At 33.0% G+C, this 22256-nt stretch overlaps 3 protein-coding genes across 7 annotated transcripts; all 3 read right to left on the bottom strand.

The window, feature by feature from the left end:
- Nucleotides 1–3708: 3708 nt before the first annotated feature.
- Nucleotides 3709–5307, bottom strand: LOC105647739 (protein LIGHT-DEPENDENT SHORT HYPOCOTYLS 1). Its single transcript, XM_012233939.4, has one exon. It carries the CDS (start codon nt 4586–4588, stop codon nt 3992–3994), a length of 597 nt encoding a protein of 198 aa, XP_012089329.1. The 5' UTR covers nt 4589–5307; the 3' UTR covers nt 3709–3991.
- A 4589-nt stretch (nt 5308–9896) lies between these two features.
- LOC105647738 (putative low-specificity L-threonine aldolase 2) lies at nt 9897–14991 on the bottom strand. 5 transcript variants are annotated; one of them, XM_012233937.4, is made up of 11 exons: nt 14841–14991; nt 12933–12976; nt 12014–12461; nt 11713–11824; nt 11422–11472; nt 11226–11297; nt 10994–11126; nt 10843–10901; nt 10505–10605; nt 10234–10300; nt 9897–10144 (listed from the first exon to the last, which is right to left on the bottom strand). In XM_012233937.4, the coding sequence occupies exons 3-11, from the start codon at nt 12454–12456 to the stop codon at nt 10106–10108; spliced, it is 1077 nt and encodes a 358-aa protein (XP_012089327.1). In that variant the 5' UTR covers nt 12457–12461; nt 12933–12976; nt 14841–14991; the 3' UTR covers nt 9897–10105. The 5 variants fall into 5 exon arrangements, with proteins under 5 accessions (XP_012089327.1, XP_012089324.1, XP_012089326.1 ...); XM_012233934.4 differs by lacking the exon at nt 14841–14991 and adding an exon at nt 13740–13892; XM_012233936.4 differs by lacking the exon at nt 14841–14991 and adding an exon at nt 13297–13678.
- Nucleotides 14992–15496: 505 nt separating this feature from the next.
- CDC5 (cell division cycle 5) lies at nt 15497–21797 on the bottom strand. Its single transcript, XM_012233931.4, has 4 exons — nt 21083–21797; nt 18564–20288; nt 17375–17656; nt 15497–16661 (listed from the first exon to the last, which is right to left on the bottom strand). The coding sequence occupies exons 1-4, from the start codon at nt 21257–21259 to the stop codon at nt 15855–15857; spliced, it is 2991 nt and encodes a 996-aa protein (XP_012089321.1). The 5' UTR covers nt 21260–21797; the 3' UTR covers nt 15497–15854.
- Between the last annotated feature and the right edge of the window lie 459 nt (nt 21798–22256).

Raw genomic sequence — 22256 nt, forward strand, 5'->3', positions numbered from 1 at the left:
TGAGTTCAATAAATGATTTTTATAAAGTTAAGAATTTAATTTATAAAAAAAAAATTATAGGAAAAAAAACAATTATAAATACCGTACTAAAATTTGTTTCATATTCAAAAACGATAAGAGGACGTTGATTGAAAATAAAAAAAAAAATTAACAAAGAATTTTTCATCCTTAATTTTCTCTTATTATTTAGTTTTTATTTTTATTTTTATTTTTTAAAACGCAATAAGGTCAATATCCCTCTCCTTAAAAGGCCTTGTCGTCTTTTCTTTATCATATATATATGTATCTAAAATTAAATTATTATATGAAAACACTTTTTGTTCGTTCTAAATTCTAAGTGAGTTATTTATTGTTATTATTATTTCTTATCTTAGCTATTAGTTTTTGTTATTTTTTTTGTTTCCTACAACATATTTTTCCTTACAAGCTAATCTCATTTCGAAATTTGTAATTACTTTTTACATGTGTCTTAATCCCGTATAAGAATTCATATATGTTATAAACCATAATATCACTTAATTTAATATATAAAAAATAGATAATTGTTTAAATGAGAAGTAGGAGGGTTACAACAATAAAAACTTCATGTTTAGGATGAGATAAATTAATGAAATTAGTTTAAAAAAGATAATATATATAAATTAATTTAAATCTTTATCTCTTTTATTACACCCTTTTAAGTTAAGGTATAAGGAAAATTGAGGTTTGAAGGATAAGGAAAAGTAAGATTTACCATTATTTTATATCATTACAGTTTTCTGACTCAGTTCTTTTAAAGTAAAGTATAAAAATTATTTACCCGTCCTTATTTTATTTACCCCTCCTTCACCTTAATCCTGATCACCCTATTGAAGCAGATATGTAAGTTTTCTACAGTATTGTTAAATAAAGTTGTTGAGAGAAATATCCATAATATGAGATCTAGTTCTAGCATTGATCACATTTTTCGTTTTTCAATTCTTAATATCAATAATCATTTTATGACTAAAAAAACTAATATATACATATATATTACAATTGTAGTCATATATATATATATATATATATATATATATATATATATATATATATATATATATATATATATATATATATATATATATATATATATATATTAACTTTGATTAGACCTAAATGAATTTATTCTTACTTTCTATAAATTGATCCTCAAATTATAGTCAAATGAACAAAATTTATTTTTAAAACTTATAAAATCCCTAAATTATTATTCTTTTAATATTTTGATCATTCCATTCAAAATAGAAAGATTAAAATATTAATGAAATCATAAATTACGAATCTCATAGTTAATTTTAAAAAATAGAGACTCTCGTATATTAATTTATATGAGACCAATTTTGCATTTTCTCAACTATGACAATTAAAATAGACTATTTTAGATAAATAGACTAAAGTATTAATAAAATTATAATTTTTTTTTAGAAATAAAGATTTTATTAATATTGAGAGAGATTTGGAAATTTGGTGAAAAATGGTCAAGGTAAGAGGACTATACCATACAGACAAGACCATAAGAGAGTGAGCATGGAACATTAGCTAGAATTCCAATCTCAACAATATTAGAATTTCTTCCCCACAATTAGATTTGAAAAAAGAAGAAGACAACTTGAAAGACGTATCGAGATTTTTAATAATAAAATCAACAAAATGAAAAATAATATAATCAAGAGAGCTAGGATGGAATTGAGAGTCGAAAATGGTAATTAAAATTATCCAATTCAGTATGTAGGTTAAAAAAAATCCACGAAATAATGTATCTAATTAAGCAAAATTTATCCTTATAAATTCAACCGTTGAATTAGAAAATTTTCAAAAAAATGGAGGTTTTTTAAAAGTTTGCAATGGAAAATATAACACAAAAGAAGTAAAAGGAAACCATATATCCACAGACAAAAAACAAACACACAGGAACGTTGCATGAACTCTCCAAGAGATCAATCTCGTTTTAGGTTTGTGGTTGTCCTTCCATATAAGTATTTTTCCGCGAATATATATATGTTAAGCTGTCATGTCACATAATATAGATATATGTATGTGCAACTTTATAAGACTCCTATAATAATTGTAATGATGGAGAAATTCCAAGAAGAAATACAAATAAAGATATATATGTTATTGTAAAACCCTAGATTTCTCACAAAATAACATAATAAAAACATTTATGAGACATGTCTCCCCATCTCTTACTTAATTTTAATTCATACATATATATACTCACTGTCAAAAATCAAACTAAAGGGAGCCACAGAAGGGAAAGAGCAAAATAAGGAAGATGAAAAATATATATCCATAAATCTATCTCAACAACTTCACACACAAATTGCAGAAAGAAATGGAGAGAGAGAGAGAGAGAGAGAGAGAGAGAGATTCAAACAAAAATCAAGAAGAGAAGGTATATGTAACAACAATATTTTCATAGCAAAGGAAACAAAGATATGGTTATTAATCATAATGTTAATCCTCTAGCAATCAACTTATAATTAAATGATTAAGCTTTATTTTTAACTAAAGGAAAATTAAAATTAAGCTTCAACTAAGCCTACGCAACCTAAAAATTAAGGAAAACAAGAAAGATAAAAGAAACCCTAAATTTGATTGTATCTAAATGCCATAAAGAAATCCATTAAATTGGTTAGCGTTGGTCACCTCCAACTTAATTCTCCTGATGTGGCTGGTTTTTCCAGCCAACCATGGCCGATCCGGCCACTTTGACTGCTGCCAAATCCTTCTTTAATGGAGGATCTTCATCTTAATGAGCATGATTTCTTTCTGTGTGATCACTGATCCTGTAGTATAGTTTGTGGCGCTAACACATGCAATTTGCTAAATTAATTTACTTACTATCAAGAAGAAATGACTGCCATGTAACCAAATTATTAGAGCATCTATCTCTTTCATATTTTTTTCAAAGAATATTAAGTAGTACCCTTCAAGGGTATGAGCCTAAAACACAAATATAATATAATCCCATTAGGACAATCCAACATTAGCCAAACAATCAAAGTAATTTAATGGCATTGTCGGTCCAGGTAGATTATAAAATTGGCAAACAAATTCCCGATACTACATTTCTTAATGTATTTAATTGTTTTGTAACACGTGTGTTTTTAGTTGGCATCAATATCAGAAAAGCTGAATCTAAATTTTTGTCCTTTAGCCTCAATATAGAGTCCATCCCATTTTCTTTAAATGGATACCTAACTGATCAATTCACTCTTCAGAGGCTCGTGAACTCCCACCATTGGGAATATTTCATTTTCTAGGTTAATTCTTTACAAATGAAGATAAATTATATGCAACTCTGCAATCTATACTTATATAATATTGTCTGTTACTTGTGATGTTTCTGATGCAAATCGATTATTTTCAGGCATACTAACTTAACTGATGCTCTATACAATTCACTGTTAGAATATTTTATTTAAATTACTGTTTGTGTAATATTTATATACAGTAGATATAAATATATATATATACACAAGAACTCAATTGATTGATTTCTGTTTTTTAGTTTTTGCACAGAAATAAAAAAACATGTCCAATTCTATTCAGAGAAGAAACTGAAACAGCAAATGCTAGTTAGAGACTAATAAGAGCATATATATATATATACAAATACTTAGATAATATATATATATATATATATATATATATATATATATATATATATATATATTCAAGTACAAATCCATTTAATTTAGCATCTACTAATATATAAATCTACTATCATGATGTACTACTATTACTACCAATACTTATTACTTAGTAACTTGGTTACTAGCCAACCTCATTGGAAGGCACTGTCCCTTAAAGAGCAGTTCCAATGGTACCCACAAATCCAAACATATGTTCTTAGAAAGCAAAGCAAAGCAAAGTTCATTATATAACCATTTTCTTTATGAAATATAAATAATAACTTAAAAAGAGAGCAGCCGAAGAAAAAAAAAAATACCCATATATGATTCTTCCATTAGCCTGCACTTGAATCATGCGGCGGTGCTGGCGGTGGTGCTGTTGAGGTGGGTTTGGGTTTAGGCCTTTTTCGCTTCTTCTCATAACTAACACCTCTTGCTTTAGCTTGAAAATCCCTAACTTCTCTTAGATAAATCCTTACAGCTCTTGCACCAAATGGGTTTCCTTCAGGTCTCCCTCCATGTTCTTCATAGGCAGCTCTGAGCCGTCCGATGAGAGCGTCGAGGCTCCCCCATGCTTGCCGGAGAGGGCAAGGACAAGGTGCTGGTGGATTGGGAAGACCAAAAAATGGACAAGTTTGATTATGAACTTTAGTTTTACCAAATTGATCAAGATATCGAAGAAATTCAAGAACATGAGCGCCACTACACACAGGAAGTGAAAGAGGAGGCCTATGATTCCTTAAGTACTGGCAAAAAGTGTTCCAGTCTCTGCGTTTCTGGTTTTCATAACGACTTGGAGTTGAAGATGGCGATGTGGTGGTTGTTGCTGTGGCGGAGCCGGTGGAATTTGTCGTGGCAGTGGTGGTGGTGATCTGACCACCCATTATCGGGCTTGAAAAATTTGGATTCGTTGAAGACGAAGCTAAATCCATGTAAATTAGGGTTTTTCCTTCCGTCTTTATCAAGATCTTAATGAAAGATTTGTAGTTCTTTTGTAGGGTACCTGTTCTGCTTTAACTGTACCTGCAACTGCTCGTCCGTCGTTCTTGTTTGGAAGGTGACACAAGAAAGAACCCTAAAAAAGGATAGAAGAGAGTTTTTCGTTTTTTCTTTTTTCTGAGATTTCGAGGATGAGGTTGAAATGAAAGAAAGCGAAGAAGCTTTGACAGTGCTATATAATAATCCTCTTTGCCCCTGTAAAAATGGGTATGCCTATTTCTTGGAAAAAAAAAAAAAAAAAAAAACACAAGAATAACCAAAAAGGGATCAGCTAGGAAGAATTTGCATGGCTAGCTTCTTCAAAATAGAAAGATAGAGAGACAAGAAGGAGGTTGAGAATTTGATGTGGGTATAAAGAAAGAAAAGAAAGAAAATTTCTAATTTTTTTTGTTGAAGAAAAAGAAAAGATTCTGATTAAAGAATGGGTTTTTGCAGTCTGCAAGAAAATCTTTAAAGACTGCAGTTATTGAGAGATGATTTCTGAAATATGCTTAAAGAGAAGATCAGATCATCAGATTTTCTTTCCAGGAAAAGAACAAGCTACTCAAGTTCTCACTGTAGATAAAGTTAGAAAAAGGGTGAGTGTGAGTGAGTGAATGAAAGAGAGAGAGAGAGTCAAATAGTCTCGTTGGTTCAGATAATAAGTTGAAAGAGGACAAGACAGCGTTTTGTTTTGCTATAATAGGACATGTTTGGCAGTGAGCATAATCGATGGTGACCTAAGAGCCACAACACATAATATGCCATCACTCTTATTTCCTTCCTTTTATGTGCGTGTCTTTCACTTTCCTCTAAAACTAGAAATTCTGATAGCCACTCTACTTTCATTTCTCCACGAACCTTCTTAGCAATTGCTTCTTCAATTCACTTCCAAACTCCTCTACACCTTCCTTTTATATCTTCTATTCATCCTTTCACTTAATTAAACTTATTTTGAATAATTACCAGATGGTTGAATGGGGATAAATATTAATTTACCCTAATGATTCAAGCGTTAGAACACGTGCATAAATTTTTTATTTGATCTCTATATCATGCTAAAACGATATATATATATATATATATATATATATATATATATATATATATATACACACACATATAATTTCTAAATTTTATTAGATGAAATGTAAATAATTTGCAAATGAAAATAGGAGACTGGGCATAGGGAAATAGAAATAATGCAAGTTGCTTTCTTTTCTTCCTTTTTTTTTTTCCCCTTTCTTCCAGTGGGTATGTCGACAAGAATGCGTAAAGATGATGTGTCTTCATAAAGTGTTTTTCTTTGCTTCTTTTATTTTCTTTTATTTTTTTCAATTTGGAATTATTTGTTTTTACCACTAATTGATTCTCGTCCATGTACAGATAAAATTGCAGCAACTAAAGATTATTACTCTGCAACACCAGTTTAAGACAAGACTGTACATTTGGGGAACCACAAGGTGAAATGGGAATATATATAGTTACCCTACATTACACCAAATAGTTTTTATATATTCATAATAGTTTGATTGTTATTTATTTATTTTATAAAAACCCATATTCTCATTTATTGTAATTGCTATTATTAAAATTTTTGAATACATATACTCCATGTAGATAAGTGATTCTCGTGTACTCAATTACAGTGAGATTGTTAGTATTTTATATAAATACATATTATTTAATTAAAGAATACACACTAAAAGAGAAAATTTCAAAACTTTTACAAATTATTTTCCAATTGTTATCAAATATAATAATTTTATAAATTAAAAAAGATAGAATTACAAATATGTTTTTAAGATTCTAATCAAAATAAGTATGAATTGCATGTCCTTCTTTATAAATGTGGACAAAGCATTTTAATTAAGAAGTTACAATCATAGATCTTTGAGAGGAGAGAAAAAAGAATCTAATTAATTAGAAATATTTATAAGGGTGGTCTCATTTCAATCTTGGACAAGGTTAGGTATTGACTCATTGACGAACCTAGACCAATCACTTCACCAAGTATATCCATATCCATAAAAGAATGTGAAGGATACAGGTAAACATTTTAATACAGAACAGTAAAAAACATCATTTGCAGATAGATATGGTGTCATTATTATATCTTTAAAGGAAAAAAAAAAAAAAGGATAATTATACATCCTGTCGCTTTGAATGCACGTATCAAGCGAGGAAGACAGAGTCATGTTCTTCGAAAAGGAGGCCTACAAATATAAGGCTATGACCTTCTACTTTGGGTAAGAGCAAGAAACAGATTTCCTACCAATAAGGTTTCATGGCTTCCAAGAGGGATGGCCAAAAGAACGTTCACAGACATCCCTGCAAATTTAAGAATATGGGATTAATTAATCAATTTCGATATTTCCTAATTACAGTAAACCTCCATTTTGCTGAAAAAGGGAAAAATGTAAAAAACTGGGTGGTTTCTGCTTGTTCCATTTGCAGGGAACAAAATGATTCTAGTTATACCAGATTTTTTAAGCAATTGTTCCCCCTCTTGCAGCCATCCTCAGGTAAATAATATAAATGCAATAACCAAAAAAAAATTTTAAACTTCAGGTAAGCATAAAAGAAAAAAGAAAAAAGAAAAAAGAAAAAAGAAAAAGAAAATGGTTCAGCTACCCTCAGAATAATTTGACATTCTTTTCAACATTTCTATTAAAAATAAATTTTTTTTTCAAAGTTAATTGATTTTTTAACTTCTTATTTCACTTAATTACAAACCTAAAAATTTTTACTATTGACTTGCGAAATTTATTTTTACTATTGTGATGGGACTTTATATTTTTTATTATTCATCAACAATGGCGGATCCATTTAGTAAAAAGAGGGGTCCTAAAATTTTTTAATATGTATATATAATTGTCTAAACTAATTTATAAAATTCAATTTATTTATGTTTTGACCTCTTTTTTTTTTTTTTTTAGAAAATTATGTATTCACCCCGAAAAAAAAAATTCTAGATTCATCATTGTCCATCAACTAATGTTATTCTTTGGTAACTCATGATATCGCTGGAATAGCTTATTTCAAATGATCTAACACTTTTGTTTATATTTTTTGTTTTCTCTTCTTATATACCAAAAAATAAAACAAAGATTTGTAAAAGATGCTTAATTCCTAGTAGAGTAAGTACTTAATTCTTGATTTTTTTTTTTTTTTTTTTTTGTTAAAAAAAGAGAAAATAACACCTTTTAAATCAATAAAAGGTCACACATCTACATCTGTTAATGTTATAAATTTAAAAATAAGATTGATCATCAATTTATTTCTTTTTTCTTTTGATTGGTCAATAATTCAATATCAATAGTTTCTTATACAGCAAATAATACAATAACTTTTTTACTTTGTCAATTAGTGGATTGATAGTAAAAGGAACATTAAAGGGCCCACTGCCACAGCCCAGAAAAAGATTCACCACCCAGTAAAAGACAACAAGTCTGTAAAAGTGAAAAGAGGTTAAAAACATCATATCTAATATATTTTAGAGGAGAAAAAAATTCAATAGATCGTATTAATTAGGGTGGGGTTTGCATCATGTGATTGTAAATTTCAAAACCTCATTGGATATGATCATTACTTACATATAAAATAAAGTAGGTGCCTGCCTAGAATAGATAAGTGAAAATGGTAGAAAAAAGGCAAGTCTGAATATTTCCATTTGGAGCAACAAAAACACTATCCCTGCATTTGGGATCTAAAAGCTAGACTTAGCTGTTGGTACCAAGGAATTGGTCTGCTACTGCCAATTAGGGTAAACTAAAACTCACAATGTCTCACCAAGAAATTGAAGGCATGAAAAGGTTGTACAACTATATATATGTTTTATTATTATAGTTTGTGAATCAAATATGTATAGAAATTTCATAAAATTTAAAAAAAAACATATTGGTTTGGTCAAAGATTGGGGAACAAATATGTCCAAAAAAGTACCCAAAAAGAAAGCAAAAGAACTACACAACAATGGCAAGAGAGATGATAATTCATAACTCAAAACCCACAATATTTACATATAGAAGCAACAAATTTCTGTCCATTCTTGTATATTGAATCATACTTTTCCTTTAGTAAATTACTAATATCATGTTCCCTCCTTTTTTTTTTCTCGACAAGACAAAAAAAGAAAAAAAGAAAAAGAAATATTTTAAAAAGAGAAAAATGGTAAATTTTTTTTTACTCCATTGCGAAAAATAGGTATTCAGCTATTAAGCCAAATGACCAAATTAATTATACCATGTATTTTATATTTAATTAGTAAAGGATATATAATAGATTTTAATCCATCAACACATTATGTTTTTTAAAATAAATAGCGAATGTTTAGCAATTCAGAATTATGTTTCAATGTTTGAATAAAAGATAATCAAAAGCAACAAAAATTGGGAACCTTCAAGGCAATTCCTTAGCCTAATTTGAATTATTTATTAGGCCCCATCTCATTCAAGAAGACACATATGAGAATAAAAACCATACCTAACTTCATATGCTATGTCTTTTGTTCATACTTAGCAACTAAAACAAAAATGTTTCCATTTCTTAAAATCTTCAAGCTTAAGTTTCAAATGTACAAACATATATTTAGTATTACTCAAACAACTCCACATGTAGTAAGCACTCAAAGCATTTTACCTTAAATAAACTTGCCAATTACTCTCTAAGGATAAATGCAACTATATGTATGTTGGACATATGCAAGAAGCAGAGAAAAAGAAAAATGAAAAAGAAATGATAATTTTCTTTTTTTCCATTTGAAAATTTTATCTTTCTAAGATCACGAGTTGAAAATGTAATAACATCTAATTCAATTCGAATAAATTTTATTTGTTCTTTCCCTCAAGTATAAAATCTTTCCTTGGAAGGGAGAAAAAGCCAACCCTAATTATGCTATTAAAAATTTTGTCCCAATGTGCTGTAATGGGAAATTCTATTCTCTCTCTTGTTTTCCCCTTGATAATCTTTAGAATATTGAACTTCATTGCATGGTATTTGCATATTGAAGAGAAAGAGGGCCATATCAATTTTACAACACAAAGCCCAAACAAGGCCCATTAGATAATAGGGCTGGCCTATTCATTTTACTTGTGGAAGTTTTAATTTCAGCTCTATAAAGGCTCACCAGAACCCATGCACACATTATTTATTTATTTATTTATTTATTTATTTTTTTAAACAAATATTATAGTTTGCAATTTCACACGATTCCATGCTATTAGATTTCTCCATTTTCATTTCAATAGAACCCACAAGAAATTAATTTGAAAATAGATAGATCTCTATCCCATTGATCATATTTTCTCAGATGGGTTTTATGTTGACAATGAGAAGATAGAATTCTTTTAGACTATTATTTTACACACAAGTAAGTAATCCACATGGGAGGATTGCTGAAGGCAGTTTATTTCTTCAACAATTTTACTTAACAAATGAAAATGAGCTTATTATGACAGAATTTTCTTCCTCTAGTTGCCATTTTCAGCTTGCACCCCTGTCAATATTTGCTGCAATTTCAAGTCAGCAAAAAATATGAGCTGCAATTTTCAGAATCAAGCAAGCTTTTAAAGATGGAGATGAAGGTGACATTGATTACCTGAAAGCACGACAAAGTGTACTGCACATCACTTGCTGAAATTTGATGGTGAAGAACAATCCGAAAGCTGACCAAAGATAGAGACTCATTAGCTTACTGTCATGCATGTATTAGAAAATTAGCTGATCGATGATATGTGTTGAACCTCAGTGCTATTGGCATATTGAAGATTAATGATTCCGGTAACTTTCAGTTATGCTACTGTATATCATATGCAAGATGGTAGAAATTAAGATCTCATGAATCTAGTAAGAATGAGGCTGAAACTGACCTGAATGGACCCTCTAGCATCACAAGTACACCATGTTGTTCCAAGCTCTTACATAGTTTTTCTGCTGTAAATTTTGAGCTCTCTACTACATCCACATATATCTGATCAAACACAACAGAAGGAAAGAGTAAGTATTTTACTTTGTTCAAAGTCTTTTACTGAAACCTTTAACATAACCGAATTATGCCAATCACATGTTGGTTCATATTTCATATACTGAACAAAAAACAAACTGTTGAAAGCAAATGTTAAATTGGTTACTCTTTCGTCAGATTAAATTTCAATTCTGAAGTAAAAGAGCTGCAACAGAAATTATAAGCATTGCAATAGATACGTACGATATTGGTTTCTACTGCAGCAGCATCCACTCTTAGTTCCTTAAACTGATGCAGTCCCTCTAGAAAAAAAAAATTCCAAGAATTTACAAATTAGAGTAATCATTTGCAAAACAAGGGAAGGGAATATAAAATCGAGCATTTAGATGTTAACCTGCTATTGTCTTGGCTTTCTTGTGATCGTCCTCGAGCTTTCCGACATTCTCTTGTACAGCAACTAAACCAGCAGCACAAAGCATACCAACCTGCCTCATCCCACCTCCTAATGTTTTCCTTAGGATTCTAGACTGAAACAGCAAATAAATAATTGTTTTTAGGCTATTCTTGGCAAAGAGAGTAAAAGAAAAAAGCTGGCCTTTGACCTCAAAGCAAATTTCAGTTAATACCTTAGCGATAAAGCTTTTTGAACCAACGATAACGGTTCCAACTGGTGCACCTAAACCTTTTGATAGGCATACCTGAATTAAATTTTGAGGAGATACATAAAATATGATATAACATACTGAGTAAAACAATATTATTCATTTAAAAAATTAGATAAAGAAATGACATGATTGAAAAAGATCAACATTTGTATCATACCGAAACTGAATCAGCAGCTTGAACAAGCCTATGTACAGGAACTTTAAGTGCCTGAAGACAAAGTTTTCAGATTAGATACTGAAAGAATCGGTCAAACACATCTTTAATACTTTAAAAGTTCTTTTTTTAAAAAAAAAAAGAAAAAGAAAAAGCAGCTCAGCAAATTAACATGAAAAATAGACCAGTTAATAAGCTCAAAAGGCAGTTCTAGATGAAATCTCTTGCAGGCAGATCTCCATATGTGCAGAAATTAACACATAGTTGAAAGGAGAATTTTATTTTTCTACTCACAGCTGCTGCATTGAAAATGCGAGCCCCATCTATGTGAAGCTTCAAACCGTACTTTTTAGCTAATTCACCAACTTTATCTGTATATTCTACAGATAGGCATCTACCACCACAGCTGCTTTGATTTAAAAAAAAAAAAAAAAAAAAAAATCATAAGACATAATGGACGTGAAAAGTTACAGAATAAACTTTTTTCTGGGTAAATTGAAAAGGAAACAACAAAAATAATCAAACAACAGAATCATTAAATTATTCAATCATTCATCACAAACTACAAATAATTTTATGATGAAATGGTACGTACTTGGCATGTGAATTTTCCAAACAGATAAGCCTAGTAGTTGGATACACAAGCTGCCATTTCGGATCTCTGATGGCAGCTTCAATTAAATCGATATCCATTGTTCCATCCTTGTTATTCTTCACTGTCCTTGGATGCACACCACCGAGTGTTGAAATGCCTCCATTCTCATATATGTGGATATGAGAATCGTGTCCAAGAATGACTTCACTTCCTCTAATGTCACAATGCACAAGCACACTAATAAGGTTACCCATAGTGCCTGATGGAACAAATAGAGCTGCTTCCTTGCCCATGATTCTGGCCATTTCGGTCTGTAATCGTAAGGCGTTTGGGTCATCTCCCAGAACATCATCATCAACCTCAGCGTTTGCCATAGCTGCTCTCATCGCTTCGGTTGGTTTAGTGACAGTGTCAGAGCGGAGATCGACTGTTCTTGTTACCATTTTCACTGAAAGCAATCCACCATAAAAATGGAAATTACTCCAAATTCCATGTCTTCAATTGAAATGCATTTACAAAATGTGAAATCATTACTTGAAATTAATTGCCCTAGATAGATTGATGTTTACAACAGGCAAGAAAGTTTTAAGAAGTGGAGTCCAATCTCTATGGTGAGAATTTGGAAGATAAAAATAACCGCAAAATTCATAAAATCACAATTGTTTTGATCTAACTAGAATTTGATTAAAAAAAAAAAAAAACCAATAAATCCATATATGTTGACCCTCAATTCAAGTATGACTTGTCCGCGTCACATAGTTGGTGAATTGCTCTGGTCAAAAGCAAAGGGCTTTCAATTGTCTCACTAATTACAGTTTAACCCATCTTGAACTAGTCTTAAGGAAATTCAAGAAATTTTCAGCTCAGCCAAGTCCAGAATTAGCGTATGAGCGTGTGAGACAGAGAGGCATGGTCATACCCTTGGGAGCCTTTTTCTTCTCTGCTTGTCCACTTCCTTGTATTCTGCAAGAAACAAGAAACTAAAACAGATTACTAAAGCTATAACCTCAGACTCCAAACAGAAACCACGAAATTATAAACAAAAACCAACAGAATTATTAGCGTAAACGCAAAAAGAAATTAAGACAACAAAAACCATGTTTAGACTATATTGTGTAGAAACAAGATTTAAGTACTTTAAAAGAGAAAAAACTAAACAATTTTCAGATTACTTAAATTATTGAACCCACCTAATTAAGCAAAAGTCGCCCAAGAATCTCCAAAAGAAAAGCGTTATTAGAAGAAAATAAACAAAAGGCTAATCCAAGTAAACTTAAACACACCAGCTAACTATTCCATCTTTGTCCAAAATCCAGATTTTTATAGCTCAAAGAATCAGCAGTCTTCTTTAAGCTTGTTGTAAAAGTCTTCTTTTTCAAATATGTTCTCAGAAGGAATCCAAGGGAGAGATCTAACTTATCACTAAAATATGTATAACAAATATCTTATATATATTTCTTAGAGTTATACATCTAATTCTTTAATATCCAAAGAAACATGTTGTCTACTGATGGAACTCGAGCAATTTTATTAATTGATTCTTGAACAGGAATCCACACAGCCAACCTAACCACTGAAACCCATATGGACATGCACAAACATGTGTATGTGAGTGTGTACACAAGCAAGATTGTCCACTTGGTCCTTGAAATGCAGTGTCATGCAAACAAAATGAAAGACAGACCCATATAAAGTTAAAGAGAGGAATCACAAGAAAAACCTGTACCAGAAATAGTGGAATCCTCCGGAACTGACAGTGATAAAGGAAGTTAAAAAGCTTTCATTTTTTAGTTGTTTTTTTCTCTATTCTGGCCTTTTTCCCAACAAAGATAGCAATTTTTTAAATAACTTTCTATATTTTCTTTAAAATATGGTGGGTATAAAAGGCCGATATTTCTTCACCTTTTCGCACCAATTAAAATATATTTGATTATGGAAACGTTGACGATTGATTAACCTAACAACCAGCTAAAAATTATTTATATTGTCCAAGAACCTTAGCCATAGGTTTTGACACTGTAATACACGCACTGGTGATAGAGGAAAGCCATAGCCAATTTGAAGTTGGGCACTTTAAAGAAATGTTGTGGACGAAGAAATCATTGATAAGCACAGTCAGCATTGAATAATAATAAGGAAAGTGCCGTTATAAGCATGTTCTTATATTGAACTGATATAATTTAATTCAAAACAAAATAAAATATTTCATTCATAAAAATATGCATAATTTGATTTTTATATAGATTAAAAATATATTGTTAATATAGTTAAATAATAAATTTTTGTTAGTCTTTTTTCCTAACGTATCTCTGCAATAAAATATTTCATTCTCTTTTAAAAAGGTAAATACGACTATAAATTAAGACGAATAAGAAGAGAAAGCGAAATGATCATGCTTATTATTAATGTCGTTCAATCAAAATGATTGCTTTCATAGTTTGTGGTAAAAGGTTAAACAGAAAAATGAAAACTAAAAATAGAGTTTGCATGTCATTTGATTATGTACAATGAGGTTCAGATTTTATTAAAATGAAAAAGGGAAAAAAAAATTGAAACCATTTTCTGACAGGGACCAATGTCCAAAAGTGTTTGGATTGTTATGAATTTTGAAGATTCTGAGTTAATACAAATACAAGAATCTGGAAAATGAGCCCACCATCAACCATCATTTCCACTCAAGCATCACAATCAATAAAGACGTATAATAGGGAAAAGGAAAAGGCATCATAATTATTTCCTGATGCAACCAACAGGTTAATAACATAAATCAGACTGCAGAAAAAAACAAATTCCCTCTGGAATTAACAATGTGTATGAACAAACGTACCTGAGTTCAATTGCTACTTTACAACTATACAGAGAGAGAGAGAGAGAGAGAGAGAGAGAGAGAGAGACCACTTATAGAGATGGTTGTCTTGAGCTTATCTTTCTTGCAAGAAGAAGAAGAATAGGTTGTTTCTGGGAGAATTATGCCTAGTTGGATGATAATTTCCAACAAGGCACTGAGTAGGCAAGGCTTTTAGTCTTATCCCAGTAATAATAATTTAAAAATAGAGGGGACTCCTTGACGAAAATTTCTCCTTTTAGTAAAGCCGCAAAGGCGTGTTAGGCTGAAGAGGCGTGTTGGGCCACGTTTCATGTGCTGTAGTGGCAGGTTTATCGCACGTTTGGCTGGTACCTTCCAGGCTTGCACATTCATGTGGGCTCAGCTCACATCTACCTTATAAGGCAAATATGTCACAAATGTATACCGCGGAATCAAACCGATTCAAGTACGACTAAATCAAACCTTATCAGTAAACTGATATTCAAATATAAATAGTTGAAATTCCAACAGATTAAACTCATGTCTATGAGATCGTACTAGATATGTCACAACTTAAACAGATTGGATCCAGACGAACAATAAAGCAACAAACCTCAGCCTTAATCCGAGGTATCGATGGAGTTTATTTGCCATTAAATTAGAACTTGATATAATAATTGAATGAAAGTGACTATTATACAATATCCTTTTATAGCCATAGTATGGTAATTACTCGAGACATAACAACAGTTGCACCGCACCATGCATACGACTGGAATTTCTCCAGCAGGTATGTTATGGAATTCAAAACAGCACAAAACCATGAGTATACATGTCCAGTTCTTGTAAAAAACACATAGAATGGACAGACTGCGGGAACAACCCCGCAAAAATCCCATATTTTAACCATTCATGTTAACAGAAAAAGGGACATACAAGACACTTGAACTCAGGGCTCCAGTCCTCGCCAAAAGTTTGTCAAAAATTAAGGAAAAGTTTTCATGCAATTTTGAGCTTTCCTTCCCATCCACAATTTTAGGACTCTCTCCCTCCATCGTGTTCAGTATTGGCCGCATTTTCCTCAGCCTTGACTAACTTTTCCCTGCCATCTTCGCTACTGCCTCCTTGTTTGGTGACATCATCATCTAAGTTCGTGGCTTCCACAATATTTTGTTGGTCCTCAGCAACTGCACCATCCTTTACAACCTCTGCAATCTCACCAGCATTCCCATCAGCAGATTCATCGTTCAGATTCTTCCCATCGGAAACAACCGAAGTAGGTACATCATTAGATAAGTTTACATCCATGGGTGTCTGCTCTTTCTCTGAATCAGCATCCATGTCATGTTCTTGACTTGTAATAACATGATCTTCAGCATCATTTGTTTTCTGCTCTGAGATGTCAACATCAGATGAATTTTTCTGCTCTGAGATATCAACATCAGATGAATTGACTGGTGTAGAATTTCCAAAGTCATTTGACGGTAAAGGCTCAGATGTTTCTGAGTTTGGCAAGGCAGCAGGCTTTGCTGCATTCTCTGCCAACTCAAGTGCTCGATTTCTTGCATCAATTTCTTCTTGTTGCTTTGCTATTGCTCTGTAATGATTAATGATATGTTGTGTCCTTTCCAGCTGAGCTACAAGATCTCCATATCGTCTTTGCAAATCTTGCTCTAGTTCCTTTTGCTTCTGAACTTCCTCCCAAAGGCCATTGATCCTGTGTGAGGCTGCTAATTGCTCTTGCTTCTGCAGAGCTTGGAAGCACTCCAGTTCAGTTCCAGCAGTGTCCAGCTGCTTTAAAATTGACTCAATTGGTGGCAATAGCTGCCTTTCTGCCCTTGTCTGTTCATTCAAGATGTCAATGGTCGAGTAACTTACAAGATATCATTTACACAAAATCCAATGACAGTAAAAATTGAAAGATCCCATCAGAAATAAGTGATAGATTAAGTTTCAATTACACATTACTTGTCACAAAGGTTTATACAAAATAGTTCATATATGATATAAACTACAAATCTTGAAGAAAATGAAACCACACATTTCACTATTAGTTACATGAAAAAGCATTAAAGAACTATGACCATTTTTGGTACTAAAGCAAACGTGCAAATCTCTTTTGATATGTTTAAACTACTGTAATTAACTGTATTGATGACAAAAATGAGGGAATAAAATACCCAAGAAGGGAGAAAATAAAGGAAGCATGATATATACAAGGCTATATAATGTGGAGGGAAGTTGTGCTCATAGCATAATCAACACACAAACCCGCCAAAAAACTTTGAATAAGAGACCTCACAATATAAATAATAATATAATTTCAGAACCATTTAGGCAAGCCTTCAAAGGCCATGAGCATAATTGTAAGAAGTGCTAAAATTTAAGTCTCTTTGATGTGGGATTTTAGAAACATCTTAGGTTCATACCTTCAAAACAAATCAGAGGAAATAAAGAACAAATTAAAAGGAAAGTGATAAAAAACTACAACAAACATAAAGCCAAAATAAATCTAGAAAAAACTTCCACCAGCAATATCAAAACTCACAACATACCTGATAACCTTGTGTAAGAACATTAACCTTCTTCTCAAGGCGTAATGCCTTCTCTCTTTCAGCCTCTAACCTCATTTTAACACTGTCAAACTCATTCTGTAAGGCTGTAAGTTTCTCCACATTTCCAGCAACGCTTGCGAGACCATAAGCGCTTCGAGTGGGGAAGTACATAAGATCATTCAGACATGTTTTATGTGCTTCAACAAATTCATCAAGAGATTCACTTTCATGACCCATTGCCACACGAATATAATTAGCTTCTTCCTTAATCAAATCATCAGCCTGTAAAATAGAATGCAATCATCAAACAGTTAGAAAATGAGATCAATCACTAGACAGGATTTTAAGGCCTTCCAAGAGATACAATTATCAATGCTGCTATTTTATCAAATCAAGCAAAGACATAAGCTGCATGGAATAAAATCCATATGCAACAATTGCAGATTGCAGATAGAGAAAATAGACAATTTAATGAATTGGGTAACACAGAATATTAATTATAACATTACAGCAGATAAGAGCTCACAAGCACGCGCTCACACACAGATTGTGAAATACATGAGTTTGAGAATACACATAATTCCTCCAGCATTTGATAAGTTACAAATGTGCCCATCTACTCTTTTTATTAGCACCAGTGGTTCAAATTCTTTCAGATAAAAATCCTTCTGTAGCAACCTATGCAGTTTTGAGACAAAAATATTAATCTCCAACAATAAAGTAAGTCCATACATGAATTATCTATACGTTGATAATTCAGTTGGTTTCACTAAACAAATAGCAAAATTTCATCTTTAACCCACTTCATGAATATAGATTCATAATACCATTTTCTTAGTAAAAACTAAATTATGACGGAGGATTGTTTCCACCTTCATGCTAGTTTCAAAGTAGAAGGAAATAGTTAAGGAGTTCCAACATCAACTTATTTCATAACACCAATTCTAAAGAGGGATAGCATGTGATCCTTTGGAATTCAATAATATCGGAAGGAAATTGCATCCATATCCAAAAAATACCCAACTCTATGTACTTCTATTTGATTACTGCCATGCTACCAATATCCCGCAGAAATTTTTATTTTAAAAAATGCTAAAGCAGCTGTAAACAGTACGAAGTTCAACATGAGCCCTGGAAATTCAATAAATGGAATGGCACAAATTTAAGAAAGACAATATAAAATACATACTTCTTTTAGCTCTTCTTCTTCAAAATCCTCTATCACAGGGATAGAAGCAGCAGGTGCATTTGCAGGGCGCTTTGCTCCTTTCTTTTTCTCTTTATTCGGCTTCTCATCTAGTGGATATTTTGCATTATCATGCTCAAGTAAGCTTAGAAGTTCCTTTCGTATCATTTCACCAGCCTGTTCAATTGATGTAGGAGGAACAAAGGAACTCTTATCTCCATCAGCTCTCAGTAAAGAATTTCTTATTAGTTCCAATGAAGCAGCAGGAAGCCTGGGGAGTTCCCTCTGCAGCACTTTAGACCTCTTCCTAAGCAATGCCTGTTGCCGCGCTTCTTCCTCAGCCTTTTCTCTAGCAAGCCTATCAGACATATCCTCTTCAATCTTCTCCTCCGGTTCTTCATTATCTTCTGGAGGAGGTTGAATAACTATTTGGTATTCATTCTTGGGTTGTGGGAGATTACTGAGACCAGACCGCAAGTTCTTTCTCAGATCAGCCTGTCTTCGCTGCTCAAGTTTTGCACTATCATGCATATCCATGTCTTCATTTATACGAAGTTCATCCCTGATGGGAGTTCCTTTTGGTGTCACACCAAAAGAGTATCCATCTCTTGATGGTGTCATACCAATTCTAGGCGTCGAACCAACACCGCCAGGAGTTGCAGAAGGGGTCAACATTGGATTTGGTGTTTGGATCTCCCTTCTCTTGGGAGTTACCCCAGAAAAATCCGAAGGGTGCAATTCTGGATTTTCTCCTCCCAATAATGGTGTTTGAGACTCCCTCAACCGAGCCAAATTTTCTGCTTCCATCATAATAGCGTCACCCTTGCCGGCAGGAGTTCTCTGTGGTGTTCGCAATGGTGTCACTCCCTGCCGTTGTGTGTCAGCATAATTTGCCAGAAGAGCACGTGTTGCACCACTCCCTTCAGTTAGTTCCTCACTTCCAGCAAGAAGATCACTCGCATATCCCATCTTTGCAATTTCCTCCAATTCATGGTCTGAAATCTGCGGCGCGGGAAGCATCAGTTTTGACCTTTTCCTTACTGTTTCTGGATCATTCAACTTGTTTGCTTGTAGTATAGCTGATGGGGCATCCTGCCTTTGAGCAATTTTATTCTTTGCAATATCCTGCTTTCTCAATTGAGCCTCTAGATCAACTCTTCTTTTGCCTTCTAGTTCTTCAATTGTAGTTGGGAACTTAGGCTGTTCCACTGGTCTATCTTCATCAGCAACATCAAAAAAGCCAGGAGGAGGCCTCTTCTCAAAAGGAATTTCTGCATTATAGTCAATACCCTTCCTTTTCCTCTTACGATGTCGTGTGTCAATACCAGCTGCTTTCAGTTCTCTCCTTTTTTGCAAGGAAGCAAGCCTCCTGGCCTCTTCAAGTTGTTTTTCTCTTGCTTTCCTTTTCGCTTTCTTGCCCCTAGTGTTCGCTAATCGAGCTCGTGCTTCAGAAAGCATTTCCTTCTCATCTTCATCCATATCAACAGGATCAGGACGTGCAGGTTTGGATTCTGGATTTGGATCAATCTCTCCAGGACGCAATTTTCGTGGGTCATCACCAGCTTCATAATTCTCATCCTTAACACAGGCTGCATCGAGAAGTTTCTCATAACGCTCTAGGCACTGAGATGGAGTACGGCCAACAATTGGGGCAATTGTCCTCCATTGAGTTGGCATAAGTTTAGCAAGATGAAGCAATTTCTCATCCTCTTCCCGAGTCCACTCAGTCTGCAAACACCATGAAAATAAAGAATTAGTCTCCACATAAGATGTAGCTACCTCAAGTTGAGTTTACCGCTAAAAACATAACAAAGTTAAATGTAAGAATCAAGCCCACATTTGAAGTTTAACGATGTCACTTTTCAGTATCAGAAGGGATGAATAGGGATAAGAATTTTTCATTATTGGGGGAAACTGAACAAAAAGTTCAGTTCAGTAAGCATACTACTGCATTATACAGCTAAGGTTAAAAAAATAAGGCTTCCTTAGCTAACTCAAATTATATGTTCTCTTAATTGGGTTAACAAAATACATAACGCCCATCAGCCCATCCAATGAAGTCAACAAAAAGCTAAAAATCCAAAATTGCATATAGACTCCTTGTTTCGCAGCCTCTTGAATAATCCCAAAGCTGAAGCAGTACATAACCAGAAAAAAAAAAAAATCACATTTTTCTAATTTCATAGGCCTTATTAAATTACCTAACAAGTAAAAGGAACCAATTCTAATTCCATAGCCCACCTTTCTCTAAAGTTAAATAACAAAAATTAAGGTTCATGCCTTTTATTTTTGTAACGTCATTCATTGACATGAACCAATTATCAAACATTGTACATTTCTGTGGCTCAAACATTAGAAGCGTTTGTTCTAAATCGGCAAAAACCAAACTAAAATAATTCACTGAGCATCCCTCAAATATTAGAAAAGAAGCTCACAAACAGACGTACAAACATGCAAAAAATTGAATGTGAATGTGCGTGCATACCAGCATATGGAAGAGAAAAAGAAGCGAAGAGTAGTACCTTTTTGATGGACGGATCGAGCCACTCATACCAGCGAGCTTTACACTGCTTAGCAGATTTACGAACAAGAAGTGAAGAGATTCGTGCCCACTGATTCTTCCCATATTTCATAACAGCCGCTTTAAGGATCTCATCCTCGGTGTTCTTCCACACACCACCTTTTATCATAATCCTCATCTTGCTTCCTTTTAATTTAACTACCTCTTCAAGATTCTAGGATTTCGAAAGCTGAAACAAAAAATCTGAGACTGGGAGTTATGCTCTCAATCTGTATTCTTAGGGTTTTCTCTGATGTGGATTTACTAAACTCGAAGCTACAACAGCAACCGCAATTGGATAAGATAAAAGCAAAACAGGCGAAGAGATAAGGTGACGGCGAAGAAATAGTAGTGAAACAACAAAAGCCAGCAATTTACCGGCGACGATATTATACAAAGCTAAGACAGATTAAAAATGAACAAAAAAACACCGGTGAGCGCTCGAGGAAGGCGATAGGAATTTGAGAATTGAACGAAGAGACGAAGAAAGACTAGCCGGCGAGAAAAACGGCGTAGAGGATATGAAGAACGCTCGGAGGAACTAGAGAGAAACCTGGCAAGAGGGCACAAGGGCTCTCGCTGACTGGGTTTGGATTTGCTAAGGGGGTTAAGGAGTGAAAACCTCAATCGAACCTCTTCATTGGGTCGTCCAGTCAGCCGACCCACTACTTTGGTACATACGACATGCAGTTTACAAATGGAAAAAAAAAAAATGCAAAATCTATTTAAAGCCTAGCAAGTAGAAATACCATAAACTTTGGGTCTTGTTCTCACGCTTTACACTACCAATAAAAAGCTATTTGATTTGAACGGAAATAATTTAGATTCTTTAAATAAAAGGTGAAGGTTTAATTATTATGAATTGAAAAATTTTATATTAGAAGCACTTTCTCTTATGGGTATGATATGACGCAAGCAGCATCAGACTTAACCCACTTACTTGAGTTTATCGGTGTTTTTGCTGTATTTTGTTGCATTACTGTACTTTTATATAAGCTTGAAGGAAAGATTAGATAGTATCAGAAAGTATAATGCTTACCTTTTTATGGGTTCCTTTCTTTTAGTGATTTGATTTCTTTCTCTTCATGCATGATGTTATTTTTGGATTCTTTTATGGAAAATTATTCAATATTCTA

The sequence above is a fragment of the Jatropha curcas genome, chromosome 2, assembly GCF_041381405.1.
Source record: "Jatropha curcas cultivar XTBG-Jc1 chromosome 2, XTBG_Jcur_1.0, whole genome shotgun sequence".
Lineage (NCBI taxonomy): Eukaryota > Viridiplantae > Streptophyta > Magnoliopsida > Malpighiales > Euphorbiaceae > Jatropha > Jatropha curcas.

What these genes read in the sequence shown, in the direction of transcription:
- LOC105647739 (XM_012233939.4), bottom strand. Translation starts at nt 4,588, where the DNA reads ATGGATTTAGCTTCGTCTTCAACGAATCCAAATTTTTCAAGCCCGATA.
- LOC105647738 (XM_012233937.4), bottom strand. Translation starts at nt 12,456, where the DNA reads ATGGTAACAAGAACAGTCGATCTCCGCTCTGACACTGTCACTAAACCA. An exon ending in TTGGAAAATTCACATGCCAA is followed by an intron (nt 11,825 to 12,013) that starts GTACGTACCATT and finishes AAATCAAAGCAG; the next exon opens with CTGTGGTGGTAGATGCCTAT. An exon ending in ATGCTAGAGGGTCCATTCAG is followed by an intron (nt 10,301 to 10,504) that starts GTCAGTTTCAGC and finishes ATCTTTGGTCAG; the next exon opens with CTTTCGGATTGTTCTTCACC.
- CDC5 (XM_012233931.4), bottom strand. Translation starts at nt 21,259, where the DNA reads ATGAGGATTATGATAAAAGGTGGTGTGTGGAAGAACACCGAGGATGAG. An exon ending in AAGAAGAAGAGCTAAAAGAA is followed by an intron (nt 17,657 to 18,563) that starts GTATGTATTTTA and finishes TCTATTTTACAG; the next exon opens with GCTGATGATTTGATTAAGGA. An exon ending in TTCTTACACAAGGTTATCAG is followed by an intron (nt 16,662 to 17,374) that starts GTATGTTGTGAG and finishes TTGAATGAACAG; the next exon opens with ACAAGGGCAGAAAGGCAGCT.